Consider the following 16,631-nt stretch of genomic DNA (forward strand, 5'->3'; position numbering starts at 1 on the left):
AATTTCAGATTCGAATGGAGCGGACGCAAGCGCATCCAGGGTGATGTGATTTATTGCGTAAGTGAATCGGATCATTCCGAATTTTACGGGACAGACAATATTTTTTCCATATTATTCAGCTATGCGAATGAAGCCGAGACCGACAACTTCATATTCGAATGGAGCGAAAGCAGACATATTGACATATTCAACTGCGAATGAAGCTTAGGTAGATATTTTCAGTTGCGAAAGAAGCCGAGGCAGACAACTTCAGATTTGAATGGAGCAAAAACAGACATATTCAGCTGCGAATGAATTCAAGGCAGCATCTTCAACTGCCGATGAAGCCTAGGCAGACATATTCAGCTACAAATAAAGCCGAGGCAGACATATTCCGCTGCAAAGAAAGCCGACGAGGCATACAACTTCAAATTCGAATGGAACGAAAGCATGAAGCCGAGGCATATTAAATAACTTCAGACTCGAATAGAGTGAAAACAGACATCTCCAGCTACGAATAAATCCGAGATAGACAACTTCAGATTCGAATGGAGCAAAAGCAGATATCTTCAGCTGCGAACTTGGCCGAGGCAGACATCTGCAAATAAAGACGAGGAATTCAAATTCAAATTCGAATGGAGCGAAAGCAAAAAGCAGATATCTCTTCAGCTGCAAATGAAGCCGAGGCAAACAACCTTAGACTCGAATGGGGCGAAAGCAGACATATTCAACTGCGAATGAAGCCAAGGTAGATAATATCCTAGACAGACATTTAGCTATGAATGAATTCGAGGCAAACATCTTCAACTACGAATGAATCCAAGACAGACATCTTCAGCTACGAATGAATCCGAGACAGACAACTTGAGATTCGAATGGAATGAAAACAGACAATTTCAGCTACGAATGAATCCGAGGCAGTCAAATTCAGATTCGAATGGAGCGGACGCAGGTGTATTCAGGGCGATGTGATTTATTGCGCAAGTGAATCGGATCATTCCGGATTTCACGGGACAGACAATATTTTTTCCTATATTATTCGGCTATGGAGGGGAGGGGATCAACCATCGCCCCCCCCCCCATCCTCTGTATCAGTGTTTGAATGCTGCGACGTACCTGGCGGAGGAGTTGGCGATGAAAAATTTACGAATCCGTTGGTGAATTTTTCCCGAATTCCCTTCTAACGCGTTCGGTATTTGTCTTGTCACCTGTTGATCGTTATGCTGAGACTTTTTTTTACGAAGAAGGAGGAAGGGGGGAGGAATGACTGCTCACGCTTGCGTCTTAAAGTTGGGAAAACACAGAAAACCCTACATCAGCTGACGAAAACTGTGATACACGCGAGCCCACGCGGTCGCATCCACTGAACACATTACGCGCTCGACAATTGACGCCCAAGAGTTCGCGATCAGGTTTAACCGAAGTACATTGTTCCGGCGCATATCCCCTCACTGATACAGTATTATATGGGCTCGGAGGGGGATGGCCCGGGGTTGCGGGAGGTCAGTAGAATAATCACCGGCAGTGGGAAAATAAAAAAAAAATCTCTACTTTTTTTCCAGCAGAAGAGGATTTAGGGTTTATCGCTGCCCTTCTCTCAGTCTAGTGTAATTTTCTTGACCACTCATCCCTTAAATTTGCCGCCCTGGGCTATAGATCGCTCAGACAACACCCTTGTAAATTCGCCTGTGTATTAAAGTCTCTTATTTGACCACGCATATGCTTGCGCACTGTTTCTGGTCACTCCAAACGCTCTAGGTCACTCTTTTGGCAACTAACTGCTCCTCTAAGTCATTCGCACGCTTTGCAAACTCTCTGGGTGGTCACTCAATGGCCTGGTCTCTCACTCTGTTAGCCAATGATATAACTTGCCCACCGTTTTGATCGCTCACTGACTTAGTCCCTCACCCTCACCCTCTAGGTCACTCACATGCTTGCACACCATTTCGGTCGCTCATGGACCTTATTCCCCCCCCCCCTCGCTCTCTGGGCCGAGACACCAACACCAAACATGGCCCCTACTTTGTCCCTTGCAACATGTAAGCGGTCCACCCTTTTGCTGGGCCATGCTGGAAAAATAGCATGCAGATTTTTGGTGCGCTACAAAAATTTTTTGCCTCCCTTCTACCATTCTACTCGAGTTGACCACCCGTGCCCTAAATTTGCCGCCGCCCCCCCCCCTCCGCCTCCCGTGATCAGGCCTCTGCTTTCCACACGATACCATCATCGATTATTTTCCTATCTCCCCACCGGGAGCGGGTAGAGAAAGACACGAATCTGCAATTATATGTTTATATGCATGCGATTGAAAACAAAAAAAAGGGGGCTCCTTTCCCCCCCCCCCGCATGACGCCCACGACGAGAATGCCCCCCCCCCACCGTCATGGTTTTCCTCCCTCTCCCTCCCCCCTTCTTCCCTCCTCCTTCGGATTGACGCCGCGTCGTGCAGACGAAACTTTTACTGAAAGGGCATCTCAATTCGTCTCTTCCCCCCCTTCTTGTATCCCCCGCCCCCAACATTGTATCTGTTTATTGTGGGTGTGCGTGTAGGGGGCGAAGGAAGACGCGGCTCCACATTGGCGGAGATTCTCCTTTCCCTCTCCCTTACACCCATCCCCCCCCCCCCGTTAACCCTTTCCGCCAATCAACAGTCCCTTGAAAAGAACGGACATTTTTAAAAAAGACGGCAGAGTGTTGTTTGGATTCATTTCTCCGCGTTGTTGTCCGCCAATTGGATCCCTTCATCCGGGGAATCTTCCCCCCCAGCACTGGAAACAAAGCCTATCCACGGGTCGTCGACAACAACTCGCCATCCATCGGAAATGACAGGTAAGGACATTGTTTTGCAACTTCCGCTGGGGAAAATTCCGCGATTGAAACAATTTTATGGGGGTTTTCTGTGGTTTTCCGACTTCAATGCGTGAACGCGATTCGACTTTTTTTTAGGAACGTAGCTTGAGCTGCAGGACCTGACTTATCATCTCAGAACAGGATTTGACGGTTTTGCATGTAATTAGCTTATCTTGGAGCCCTTCGACCCCAGGGGAGCCCAGTTATGCCCTCCCGGTGTAATTACGGCCCTGGGCCCTGTTCTTTTAGAAAAAAAGATCATCACACAATGGAAATATGTATTTACTTATCTAAATGATTCTCAAAGTATGTGTCGTGCCTTCGCCACCCCTCGGTGCCTTCGGATCAGTCGGAAGTGCCGCGAGATATTCAATGGCTAAATGTATGTTTAAAAAAAAAAATAGCAGCGCCAAGGTGCTTCCGGTCAGGGCCGTCTTAAAAGCATCATGGGCCCCCGGGCCAAGTATTTTTTTCTGAGGGCCTACCTCGTAAATTCTAGAAAATTTCAACCGGATCTCATTTTTGTGACGCCTCTATCTTCTTGAGAGGCCCCGGGCCGTGCCCGGGTGGGCCCCATGCGTTAAGATGGCACTGCCTCCGGTATTGGATGCGGCACTTCCAGCATGGCCCAGGTCTTCTTTGGAACCACCTGCTAGAATCTCTCCGATTGAGACAGTGCAGCGGGCCATGATGTGGTCAGAAAGAGAACACAGAATCTTGTGAATGCCAATGCCTTCCCTTCGCGGGAGTTAGGCCATTATGGCTGGGGTAAAATATTGGATAAAATAACCACAAACAGACTAGTGCAGGGGTTCTCGAATTTCTTCCACCCGCGGGCCCCTCTCCTTTTCCCCTATTCAATGCTTACCCGCGAGCTCCATCGGGTCCCCAGAGCGGTTTAACGAAGAATCTCAACGGAAAAACCTCCGTCACTGGTTCACCGCTACCCGACGCCCCTGACAAAGGTTGGAGGCGCACCACGGTGCCGCGGTGCACGGTTTGGGAACCCTTGGACTAGTCTACTATTTGTAAAATGTCAATTACTTACATGAAAAAAGGTACCGATTTCGAAAGCAAAAGGAGTATCATTGATGCACTTGAAAATGTTATAAACATAGTTGAAACTAATAAGGGGTCATTCAAGTATTACGTCAGCATCGATATGGGGAGAGGGGGGGGGGCTTTCGATTTGCTGACTGTTGATGACAAGGGGGGGGGGGTTGGATGATGCTTACGTCATCAACCACCCTTTATGAAGATATGAAATATTCTTAATGGCATCTTGTTCGGTGCGCCAAAAACGGGGAAAAAAACCTTTCGATAGTTATTAGGCACCTGAATTAACATTCTCCCTATTGATAAGTCCCCTACAGAGCCACTTCAGCGATCTCTAAATGTTTCACGGATCCTTCGAGTGCTCAGGAGATGTTTCCGGGCCGCTTAAGTGCTCTGGAACTGCGCAACGCATCACACAAGTGATCCGTAATTATGCCAACGGATCACTTAAGTAATCTGGGAATGTTCCGTGGGTAACTTGAGTGATGTGCAACCGCACTAGGAGGCCGCTTAAGTGCTCTAAAACTGAGCCACATGTTTTTTCAAGGGATCTCTAAATGTGCCACGTTTAAGTGTTCTGGAACTGTGTCGCGGGTTACTTGAGTGATCTTTGAATGTGCCACGGGCCTACTTCAGTGATATGAAAATGTGTCATGGGCCACTTAAATGCTCTGGAATTGTGACACGGGCCATTTAAGCTATTCGTAAATGTGCCGCTTAGTTCATTTTTACAAAAGTGGGTTTGAGGGGGGGGGGCGCAAGCCACATCAGGTAACCTTCAGGGCCACATTTGGTCCGCGGGTCAATTGTTTACCATATAATGGCTTAAAGGGTGGGTCGCAATGAATTTCTTTAAGAGAAATTTCGAGTTTTTCAAATAGCATTGAAATACTATTTGTATACGTCTGGGGGGGGGGGGGGGGAAGGGCACGAGGGCCCCCCCCCCCCGCCACGTACGTTTCATGATCACACCAATATGTGTTAGGAGGTGGGGGGGGGGAGAGATCAGAGTTTTGCTGACTTTCGCTGATAAGGGTTCAAATATGGCTAAAAATTTGCTGACTTAATACTTTGAACGGCCCTTAAGGCAAGATAAAAGGAAAGTGATAAGTTAGTAGAGCTTGAATTATACGCAAATGCATACGTGGATTTTTAGCATTAATGCATATAAATGCATAAAATCGAATAATTTTCAGAATAAGTGCATATTTTCAAGATCTTTTCAAATACATATCGCTAATAATACAGTGAAACCTCTCTTTTGCGTTCACCGGCGGGATAAAAAAAAATTCGTTCGTAAAAGAGGGATTTGAAATGAATACTTTCGTTATAGAAGGGGAAAATATTATTTGGGTTTCACTGTATTTTTATAACGTCGGTTTTTTCTGCCGTAGGTGGAATTTAGTGAATTGCACGGTATACCTTTCTCGTCACTTTTCTTTCAAATGGTTCTGGAATGAACTTAAATTTACATTTTTTGATAGAAAGTGCCTCGAAATGGTGAAAACAGCGACAAATTTTGGTCTATCTATCTATCATATTTTCTACGAAAAAGTCGTTTTTATGTCAAGTTTTAGGCAAAATTTATGTCATATTCGAAACACGATTGCAAAAATTTTATTAATGAAATGTTTTGTGATTTTCACTGTGCATTCAGCTGGTAATGTTGCGGGTTACGAACCAAAATTTGAAGGATTGCATCATATGTTTATAAGTTACACCAAAATATGTTTAAGTACGTGTGGATTTTTTGAAATTTCATCCTACATTTTGTCTATAAAACAACTGTAATTCACGAAATATATGTGATAGACCTTAATTTTGGTTCACAACCTCTACAATATATAGCAAAATATCACGTTAAAATTTCGTAAGGATGCAATGCACCAATTTTTACAAATCACGTCTTCGTAAAACACGTTTAAAAGACTTTATTCGCGTATTACTTGTATGTAAAAACGCAACACTAAAGTGAACGTAACTTTGATCCTAAGCATCGCATAAACAAAACAAAACCCGTTTTGGAATCGCAACAAACAGGGCTTTTATAAAAAATGAAAATCCATATTTTCTTCCAAAATGACGTTTTCAACGTAATCGGATGTGTTCATATTTTCCAATTATCAAGTGTTCTATTATTATGGCTATTTTTAGAGATATTGTCAGAAGCGTTCAATTTTTATAGAAAATAGTGTTGAAATTCTTTTATCACTGATATTCCGTTACAAACTGGAAATTAAAAATGCCTAAATGAATAATATGTAGAATTTTCTTTTTTTTTGCATATGCAGCGCGGATATTGTTTTGTAAATGAATATGGATGGACTAAGAAATAGAAAATATTCATTTTAAAAGCATAACTGCTTTTTTTGCATAGTGACTTTTTTTTTAAATGCATATTTGATCATTTTTGATCATTTTTAACTTTTTCGTGATTTTTTAGTGTATATTTTGGATTTTAATGCACATTTTGCATTTTAATGCATATTTTGGCATTTTTGAGTGTATATTTTAGCATTTTTAAGTGCATATTTCGGCATTTTAAATGCATATTTCGGCATTTTAAGTGCATATTTGCATATTTTTAGAGCATATTTCGTCAATTTTTTAGTGCATATAATCCGGGCTCTAGTGATAAGCTTTCTTACACGAGCACTATTAGTTTAACAGTAATTAGTAATTTAAAAATAGTACGAAACTTAGCACAGCATTTTTTTTAATAGGAAGTACTTTAATAGTAGTACTGTAAGTTTTTAGACTTAAAAAAGTGCTTTTAGTAAAGTGGGCATTGATAAATACAGAAGAAACTAAAACCATGGGGGGCAAGGCCCGGATGCTGTTGACCTAAAAAAAAACCTAAAAAATGACCAGAAAACAAATGTCCGAAAAAAAAAAGCACGAAAAAATGTCCTAAGAATTCAAAAATTCTAGAGTTTAGAGCAGTGTTTCTCAACCGCCGGGCCGCGGCCCCGGGCCGTGAGAGCTTCGCAGTTTCATTTTTCCCATTAATTTCTCGTTAATTGTGTGTATGACCGGGCTTTTCACTTACGCAAAAAGAGATTTCCCGGGCCACGGGCTTCCGAAGATTGAGAACCACTGCTCTAAGAGAGCATCAGATTCGCATTCACACATCGAAGTCGGAAAACCACTGGAAACCGCCTTCATGAGACCACGTCCGGTTCCTACATTCACCGATGTTCTAGGCCCGAGGTTAACTCAATAATGACGACAGGATGGATATCCGGCATTTTATTTTATCCCTTTTGGCCCACATTAACGGTGGGGGGGGGGCCCTCTTTAAGGCCGATGTCCACCGGCCCCAATCGAAATGACTGAAAGACATTCATTACAAGCGGTTTCTCGAAGAAACTAATTGGCGACGTTGTTTCCCCCCCCCCCTTTCAGGGTAAACGTCCCACGACCGACGGCGCCAAATTAGAAGCCATTAGAGGAAACATCGGCATCATCGAGCCTAATTAGATTCCCGGGAGCCGTTTTGAATGGTGCAACAGCAATTGATTAAACGCGCTTGATTTGATGGACGCCACTGCATTCGGTCTGAGTGTACGTAACTGCGGGTCACGTGAGTATCGTGATAGCGTCACGTTGGTTTCTTTTCGTGGTTTTCGCCAACTGAGAAAGAGACCATGAAAATTAACAGACCCACAACAGGAAAAAAAAATACACGCGTTAAGGCAGGGAGTTATCCAACCAGAGTGCGGGCCACTTCACTGGTTTGAAAACATGCCGCGGGACACTTGATTAAGGGATCTGGAACAGCACTGCAGGTAACTCGTGCGATCCGTGAATGTGCTGCGGGGAGCTTCGGTGATTTGAAACTGTGCCACGGGTGACTGAAGTGATCTCGAACCGCACCGCTGGTCACCTGAGTCATATGAAAATGCTCCGCAAGCCGCGTGAGTGATCTGAAACTTTGCCACGGGTCATTTTAAGTGATCTGGAACATTGCCAGGTCATTTTAAGTGATCTGAAAATTTCCACGGGTCATTTTAAGTGATGTAAAAAATTACCACGGGTCATTTTAAGTGATCTAAAATTGCCACGGGTCATTTTAAGTTATCTGGAACTGTTCCGCTGGATCACTTTAGTGATTTGGGAATATGTCGCGTTCCACCTAAATGATGTGGAACAACACCACGGAATCTCTTTAGTTATCCTTCACTGTGCGCGGGCCGCTAAGTGCTCTGGAAATGAAACGCAAGATGTTTTAGTAATATGAAACTGTCACACGGGCCACTTGAGTAACCTTTAAATGTACCGCATGTTGGTGCGCTGGAAATGTGACGCTGGATCACTTAAATAATCTGGGAATGTGCGGGAGTCCACTTGAGTGATGTGCGAATGTGCCACGGCCCACTTAAGTGATGTGCGAATGTGCCACGGCCCACTTAAGTGATATGAGAATGTGCCAGGAGCCCTGGCTCACAACTTGAGTCATGTGGAACTAGATATCGTAGTCCCTTAATGTATCAGGCATTGCACGCGGGCCACGTGATTGATCTGGAAGTGCCACAGGACACTTGAGTAATCTGAAACTGCTCCACGGTGACTATTATTACGGGCACATTTAAAGTTATCTTTTAATGTGCCGCATACCAGTTAAGGCACTGGAGATGTGACGCGGGATCACTTAAGTTATTTGGGAATGTGCCATGGGCGACTCAGATGATGCGGAACTGCCCCATGGGTCACTCGTGTGATTTGTGAACATGGCCACTTCAAGTACTCTGCTACAGCGCTGCAGGTTACTTATATGATCTGAATATGTGCCGCGGAGCACTAGAATGATCCCAAACTGTGCCGCAAGGTTCGCGGGCCGCTCAAGTGCTCTGAAACTGTATCAAGGGTCACAAGAGCGATCTAAAACTGCACGGTGGGCCACTTCAGTGATTTGGAAATGGGTTGCTGGCCACGTTTGGAAATGTGTTGCGGGGCTTCCTAGATGAGTCGTTAGAATCCATTTACAGCAGCGGCTCTGAACCCTTATCAGCCGCGACCCAAAATCAACATCAGAATCAGCTTGGCGACCCATGGGACTGTTTGATTTTCAAAATTAGTAAAACCAGTGACCCGATAAGTGCATTTGTTACGGGACCGTAGATGGAATTTTACGACTCACATCTATGAAACCCCCCCCCCCCGCTAGTAAGTTTTGGCCGTGACCCATAGCTCAAGAATCTCTGGCTGCTAGTGGATTTGAACGACCCATCTTGGAAGCCCCAGTTTGGGTCGTGACCTATAGGTTAAGAACCCCGGATTTACAGTCTGTGCTTATTGCGTTTCTGATTTCACTAATTTCGAAGAACGGTCTCGACTGAAAAGAGTTGAGAACCCCCGGGCTATGGTGCGGTACATCCAGGGACGGGCTCAAGTGTTTTGCGGCCCAGTGCGAAAACAGCTTTGCATTCCTCAGAAATAATTTTTACCCATCCTTAAGTACCCACTTAAGTGAAATGGTCTCAGACCCCCAGGGTTTTTCGGTGCCTATGGTGGAGACTCTGCTGAAAATGTTGGTGCCATGTCTACAATAACTGTATACAGGGCACCACACAAAGGAAGGGCTGTGAGGGCTAGACAAGGGGTTGTTTACACGAAGTTACAACTAAATACTCTTTCAGCTGTGGCAAGCATGCATTTTGCCACCCCTTCCCCCCCCCCCCGTGTAGTTTTAAATACATCTTTAGGGTGCTCTTTTTTGTCTAGCGCCCGGGGCTACAAACCCACGTGCACTCGGCTTGGGCAGAGCCTGTTTCCCCACATGGGTAAATGGGACACTTGCCCTCAGATTTTCAGGCCACTGAAATTGACTGCATTTTGCATTGTAGGCATGGATCCCTCCCCACGCCTCTGCCTCAAAAGAACCTATGTATAAGGGTGGCCTCCCCCCTCAAAAAAAATCGATATTTGCCCAGGGCCCGCACTTATGAGAAACAGGTTCTGGGTTTGGGGGGGGGGGGTTGTCAAAATCCTAGACCTCGAGGGTCCCTTGTCTTGGACAGAATTGTAAGCTATTGCTTTATTAAGAAGTCACTCCATGCACAATCAAAGTATTTTTCTCTATCAAACTACTTTGCTCTATGTAATCAAAGTGTTTTCAATTCATTTTGCGGCCCCTAAAATTTAGCGGCCCGGTGCGACTGCACCCTTCGCACCTGCCGAAGTCCGGTCCTGGGTACATCGTTTTCGAAAATCACTTCGGTCGTGAGTTAATGCGTTTTTTGCTTGTTTCCAGTTTCAGGTCGAATGGCACTCAACCTTATACTGATGTTATCGGCCGTGACTTTTCTGCGGACGATCACGTTCACCGAATGCCGGTACCTTCCCACGAGGTCTGATAGTCACAGGTTCGAGTACATCAAGGAGTTATTAAGGCAGGTAAGGAATTAATTCTCTTAGACCCCAAATACGAGTCTACATCATCAGACGGTGCTGGTTTAAGTTGACTTCAACTAAAACTAATCATGAATATGGATATTGGGGAGATACGTCGCCAACTTGGCATGGCTGGGTCAATTCGGTTGAAAATATCACCCGAGTTATGTACATTTTGTTCTATTGGCACAGGTCTTAAACATGGATTCAGATGATGTCCAGAGTCAACAACAACAACGTCGTCACGCGGGTTATCCTTACGACGAAGACGCGGTCAGGGAGTCATTGAGACACCGCAACAGGGCGCCACCGCCGCCACCTTTCAACGACGCAAGACGGTGAGTATGACGCTAATATATACGTTACCTTGCGCAGTGTTCGTGGTACACTCTGTAAACCATTGCCACAAAACCAAAAAAAAAAGACTCTCGACCACGCTCCCTTGAGAAAAAACACTCAAGCCTCGTTCACATGTGCTAATATTGTGGTAGCATTACCAGACCAGCATCAGAGGTTTACCCCCCATACCCAGCTTCAGAGAAACCACGTTGTCTCCGATTGGTTAAAAACCCGAATTTTAGCTTGAAATTCGAGTTTATAACCAATCGGAGACGACGTGGGTTTCCAGAATCGGAAATACGGACGTGTTATGTTCACACCCTAAGAAAAGAAATTGAGAGCAGTCACTGAAAATTTTTGAAGCAGGTTTTAAACCTGCTTTTTCTATTTCCCATGTGAACGGGACTTCACATTTGGGTGTCACACCTCCCAATTGTAAATAGGTGTTCTGCAAAACCTATAAAAGACACGCGGCCACACCCCTTAAAACTTCACAATGACTGACTCTAAATAAAAAAAAGACACTTGTTAACACCTCCTAAAAAAGAAATAGATGTTTTGTCACAAATAAAAAGACACGTGGTCACGCCCCTCAAAAAATAGAGCTGAGAAACACACGTGACCACGCCCCTTAAAAAAGAAATAGGCCTAAGAAACACACATGGCCACGCCCCTTCAAAAGAAATAGACCCAAAAACACACATGGCCACGCCCCTTAAAAAACAAAAAGCTTGACAGTGACTCTCACGATAAAAAACATTTGGTCACGCGTCTTAAAAAGAAAAAGATGTTTCGTCACACCCAAAAAGACACGTGGTCACGCCCCTTAACAAAGCAAAAACTTCATGATGATTCTCAATATTAAGAAAAAAAAGAGCCCATTGCCACGTCTCTTAAAAAGAAATAAATATTTTGAGGCTTTTACAAAAAGCCACTTTATGACGCCCCACAAGAAAAACAAGTACTTATCATAACTGCAGAGCAGTGGTCCTTAAAGTGTGCGCGAGGCTCCTTGAGGCGTCACCAACCTTTTTCAGGGGCGAACTGACTATGTTGTAGTTTATCAACGGATTGATGTGCGATCATGAATTCTGGAGAAAAAAAATTCAACTGGCACTGCGAGGAAATGAACCACCGTCCCTTCGCATTCTGGCCGAGTGTGAGTCCATATACGCTTAACGGGACTGTACACGAACAGTGAGACCTAACTCCGCTAATAGCTCATGTACTGAAATTTCTCGCTAGATGACGACTTATCCGAATATGATGTCGCATCGTCACAATTCCGTGGTCAATATCCACGGAAACGACCACGCCGAAATGGAAAGGACGAACAAATTCTCTCAATCCTCCGATTGTACTTTTCGAACAAGAACCTGACAGGGGTCGTGCGGTGATGTGGGCGTTTAGTTAGAACAATTGACGGCAGATGGAAGCACTACACACAACAAGCATTGCATAGAAACGAACTCCACGTTAGGTTCACTACACAAACACATTCCAACACGTACCAATTCGTCAGAAGTTCCACAGAAGAATATCGGCGAGGTTCATGTGTCGTTCAGTAGTGGTGATGTGGGCATGAAGAAATACACTGCTCAAAACAATTAGGGGAGCAAGCAAAAAAGTGAAGAAAACCGTGCGAGACAGCCACGTATTGGCATACAATGGATAGTACACGCGTATCAATGCGCAATACAGAAAAAAGACGTAAAAAAAATTTGGAATTAAGCTTTAATTCTTTGAAAATATGAAAAAACATGAAAAGATGATACTGTTCCACTCCTCAAGAAGTGCAATCTGCAAGTCTCGGACAGTAACAGGCGGCCTTGGTCGCGCAGCAATGCGTCGTCCACATTCAGGTCAGGAGAGCACGCTGTCCATTCCATACGCTGTATTGTTTCAGCTTCAAGCATGTTCTCCACCAGACGAGCTCTATGCGGTCGGGCATTATCATCCTGGAAAACAAAGGAATCTCCAATGGCTCCAGCGTAAGGGATGACATGAGGTCGCAGTATTTCGTCTGCATACCTTCGGGCCGTCAAAGTGCCATTCCGAATGATATGCAGGTCCGTACGTCCACCTATGCTGATTCCACCCCATACCATCCAACCAGCTCGTCTGACCTTTCACAAACGAATGCGGGGTTATTTCGAGTGCCCCTGTCCCTCCATACCAGAACACGTCGGGTGTCACACTCCAGACTGAATCGGGACCCGTCTGTAAACAGCACTTGGCTCCAATCATGTTGCTCCCAATCTCGATGTTCAGCAGCCCATCTTCTTCGGGCCGCACGGTGGCGTGGGGTCAACGGAATGCAGACCATTGGCCTACGTGCATAGAGCCCTCCCTCATGAAGCCGATTACGTACTGTTTGGCTGGACACCCTTCGTCCTGTTGCCAAGAGCAACCGTCTTTGCAGCTGCGTAGCATTCTCTGTTCTGTTTCGACGGGCTGTTAACCGTATATACCGGTCATCAGTTGCTGTAGTGGCGCGTGGCCGACCTTGCCCTGGTCGACGTCTAACATTTCCTGTTTCTTGGAATCGATTCCACAGCCTTGCAACAACACTTTTGGCGACTCCAACAGCGTCCGCGACACGACGTTGTGTTTGCCCGGAATCCAGTCTGCCTATAACACGCCATGCCATGGATTCCGGTAAATCACATTGTTGAGACATCCTCAAGTCACCTTGTCTCAAAAAAAATACTGCGCAATCGAATTTCACAGTTACGGCAGTAAAACAGACGTTTCTGCAACATCCCGATTTCTGCCCTTATCTCCCTTTTCTGGTTTTTGACGTCATGAACTTTGATTTGCATATGAAGTTTTCTTCTTCCGTTTCCTGCTAGGCTTTAAATTATGGATGATTCATTTTATGTTACTTATCGGTATACATCTTTGCGTAATTTTGTTATAACCATGTGCTCCCCTAATTCTTTTGAGCAGTGTACCTTCTCTTGATGGAGCAGACGATGATTGCATACATCATATTGTTACATATTACTAAGCATACGCGACTTATTTTCTTATTTATTCTCAACAGGTGAATGGATGCGGAAGAGGTCGCCATCGACATCCGACGAACCTCGAGCCTGTATAGATGGTATCCATGGACTTCACACCTGACAGCTATTCCTTTCTTCCAACACTTTCAATCCGTGTTTCCATTCAGTGTGTCTCTCTATAGCAATAAACAGAATCACTAAATTAAACTTCAACTTCTTTATATAAAGAGCTCTTTACTTCCTCTTACTGTTTATCTTCTCGTCTTTTTAACGAAAGCCTCTCGGAAATCCGAAAAGTGCATGCATCTACCATCGAAATACCCAGGCCAGATCGTCTCTTATCTACATCGGCCTGCCTGCCTGCCGATTTGCATACTTCACTATCAGTAAAAAGCCGCCCCTCCCTCTCTTTATACACTTGAGCCCACGTATTAAGACGGTATTGGTCCTGTGATCTATGTACTTGATTATTAAGACAGTATTGGTCCTGTGATTTATGTATTTGAGTATTAAGACGGTATCGGCCCTGTGATCTATGTACGTGACGATTTGATAATTTTTGTCGTACCACGGTCATTTTTCTGCACACGAGGGCTAATTAGACCGGGACCTACAATTTATTGCCGATTCCGAACGGCAGGCTTGTTTTTTTTTATACTCATCGAGAGGTTGGTGCGCTAACCCCTCGATGGGGGACTCCCTGCGGTAGCAATTTTTTGCTGCGGTCAAGTCACCGTTTTTTGTTGTACCCCTGTGTCAGGAAAGTATTCTGACAAGGATGAACCGGGTATCGAACTCGCGACACCTCTAAACATCCTTTGGTACTGCAGGCGAGCATCTTATCGACAGGGCTACCGCGCGCCCCTATGTACTTGAGTATTAAGACGGTATCGGCCCTGTGATCTATGTACTTGAGTATTAAGACAGTATTGGTCCTGCTGTGATCTATGTACTTGAGTATTAAGACGGTATCGGCCCTGTGATCTATGTACTTGAGTATTAAGACAGTATTGGTCCTGCTGTGATCTATGTACTTGAGTATTAAGACGGTATCGGCCCTGTGATCTATGTACTTGAGTATTAAGACAGTATTGGTCCTGCTGTGATCTATGTACTTGAGTATTAAGACACTATTGGTCCTGTGATCTATGTACTTGAGTATTAAGACAGTATTGGTCCTGCTGTGATCTATGTACTTGAGTATTAAGACACTATTGGTCCTGTGATCTATGTATTGAGACAGTATTGGTCCTGTGATCTATGTATTAAGACAGCATTGGTCCTGTGATCTATGTATTAAGACAGTATTGGTCCTGTGATCTATGTATTAAGACAGCATTGGTCCTGTGATCTATGTATTAAGACAGCATTGGTCCTGTGATCTATGTATTAAGACAGTATTGGTCCTGTGATCTATATACTTGAGTATTAAGACAGTATTGGACAGGGTCCTGTGATCTATATACTTGAGTATTAAGACAGTATTGGACAGTGGTCCTGTGATCTATATACTTGAGTATTAAGACACAATTAGTCCTGTGATCTATACTTGAGTATTAAGACAGTATTAGTCCTGTAATAGCCGATTGTGGGCGAGAGCACAAAAATAGATATTTTACAACCCCCCCCCCCCCAAAACGTTTCTCTTTCTTTTTCCTTCACCGGACCAGGAAACGTCCAAATCTGGCCAAGGACATGCCTCGTTCGCGTCAATGTAGGTGACGCGCTACTGCCAACGACTCGGGAAAAACAAGATTTTTTAAAACATGTCAACACTGGTGGGGTTTTCGGCCCACCAGTAAAGGGAAAAAATGTCTTCTCGTTGGTTATGGCCCGGTACATTTCGCCTGCCCTCACTGAATGAGTGACCGAGTGAGTGTGTGAGTGACCAAGTGATTCGGTGAGTGGCCGTATGAGTGAGTGCGTGAACAAATTCTTGACCGTATGGACGAATAAGTTTGTGGCCGTATGAGTGACCGTTTTCGTGATCAAGTTAAGTTGTGACCGTATGAGTGACTAAGAGGTGACCGTATGAGTGACTTAGGAGTGACCGTATGAGTGACTTAGGAGTGACCGTATGAGTGACTTAGGAGTGACCGTATGAGTGATCAAGTGATCAAGTTAGTGACCGTATGAGGGGGTGACCTCACTCACTTGGTCTCTCATACGGTCACATACTGTCACTCACTCATACAGTCACCCACCCACTCACTTATTCACTCATACTGTCACTTACCCCTCCACTTGGTCATTCATATGGTCAAACACTCACTCATAGTCACTTACTTGGCCACTCATAGTCACTTACTTGGTCACTCATAGTCACTTACTTGGCCACTCATAGTCACTTACTTGGTCACTCATAGTCACTCAATCGGTCACTCACTCACATGGATGGGGCAGGAGAAACGCCGGTGGTGAAATTTCCGTAAACCCTTCACCAGTGGCCCACCAGTTTGAATTTCTTAAAAATTGGCCTGCTTCCAACTCGTGAAAGGCACAGAGGGGTGTTCTTCAGAACCTCGTTCATCTGTAACATCTTTTCATGATCAAAGCGCTTTATCACAAAACCTCTGACAGTAAAACGGTGATGTATTCACCACCACGATCCATTTACTTTTCAGGACCTGGCTCGGAATCAAAAAATTGGTGCCACCAGTGACCCGTGACCGTGTGGTACCAATTCCAACTGACACTAATTCAAATGTTAGCTGAGATATGGAAGTTTTCGTTCAGCCGTTCAGAATAGGCCCTAATGGGCATTTAAAACCAAATGCACGGTAAAAATATTTTTCTATTCTTCAGGGTTCACCAAAGGCTCCGTTGATGGCACCCCCCTCCCCCACCATGGCCCCCCACATCCTGAAGCAGGGCCCCTAGGCTGGGTCGGACTTCCACGGGCCCCTTTACGGTGGATTTATAGCGTGAAAAAACAAAAAAATTCTGAAAATCATCCCGGGCCCCAGGGCTGGAGCCTTGTTCGACCACCCCACACTAGACCATGCC

The 16,631-nt window shown here is 44.8% G+C and overlaps 1 protein-coding gene across 1 annotated transcript; it reads left to right on the forward strand.

The window, feature by feature from the left end:
* Positions 1-2,652: 2,652 nt before the first annotated feature.
* Positions 2,653-13,862, forward strand: Proc (Proctolin). The gene is made up of 4 exons (XM_089248566.1): positions 2,653-2,808; positions 10,139-10,281; positions 10,471-10,616; positions 13,664-13,862. Exons 1-4 carry the CDS (start codon positions 2,802-2,804, stop codon positions 13,665-13,667), a joined length of 300 nt encoding a protein of 99 aa, XP_089104692.1. The 5' UTR covers positions 2,653-2,801; the 3' UTR covers positions 13,668-13,862.
* Positions 13,863-16,631: the final 2,769 nt, after the last annotated feature.

This window comes from Pholcus phalangioides, unplaced genomic scaffold (assembly GCF_987345545.1).
Source record: "Pholcus phalangioides strain wild (caught in Gottingen) unplaced genomic scaffold, Ppha-v1.0 ptg000020l_1, whole genome shotgun sequence".
Lineage (NCBI taxonomy): Eukaryota > Metazoa > Arthropoda > Arachnida > Araneae > Pholcidae > Pholcus > Pholcus phalangioides.

Excerpts from the sequence above, each read along its gene's own strand:
- Proc (XM_089248566.1), top strand. Across the intron at positions 10,282-10,470 it reads TCAAGGAGTTATTAAGGCAG|GTCTTAAACATGGATTCAGA; the intron begins GTAAGGAATTAA and ends CTATTGGCACAG.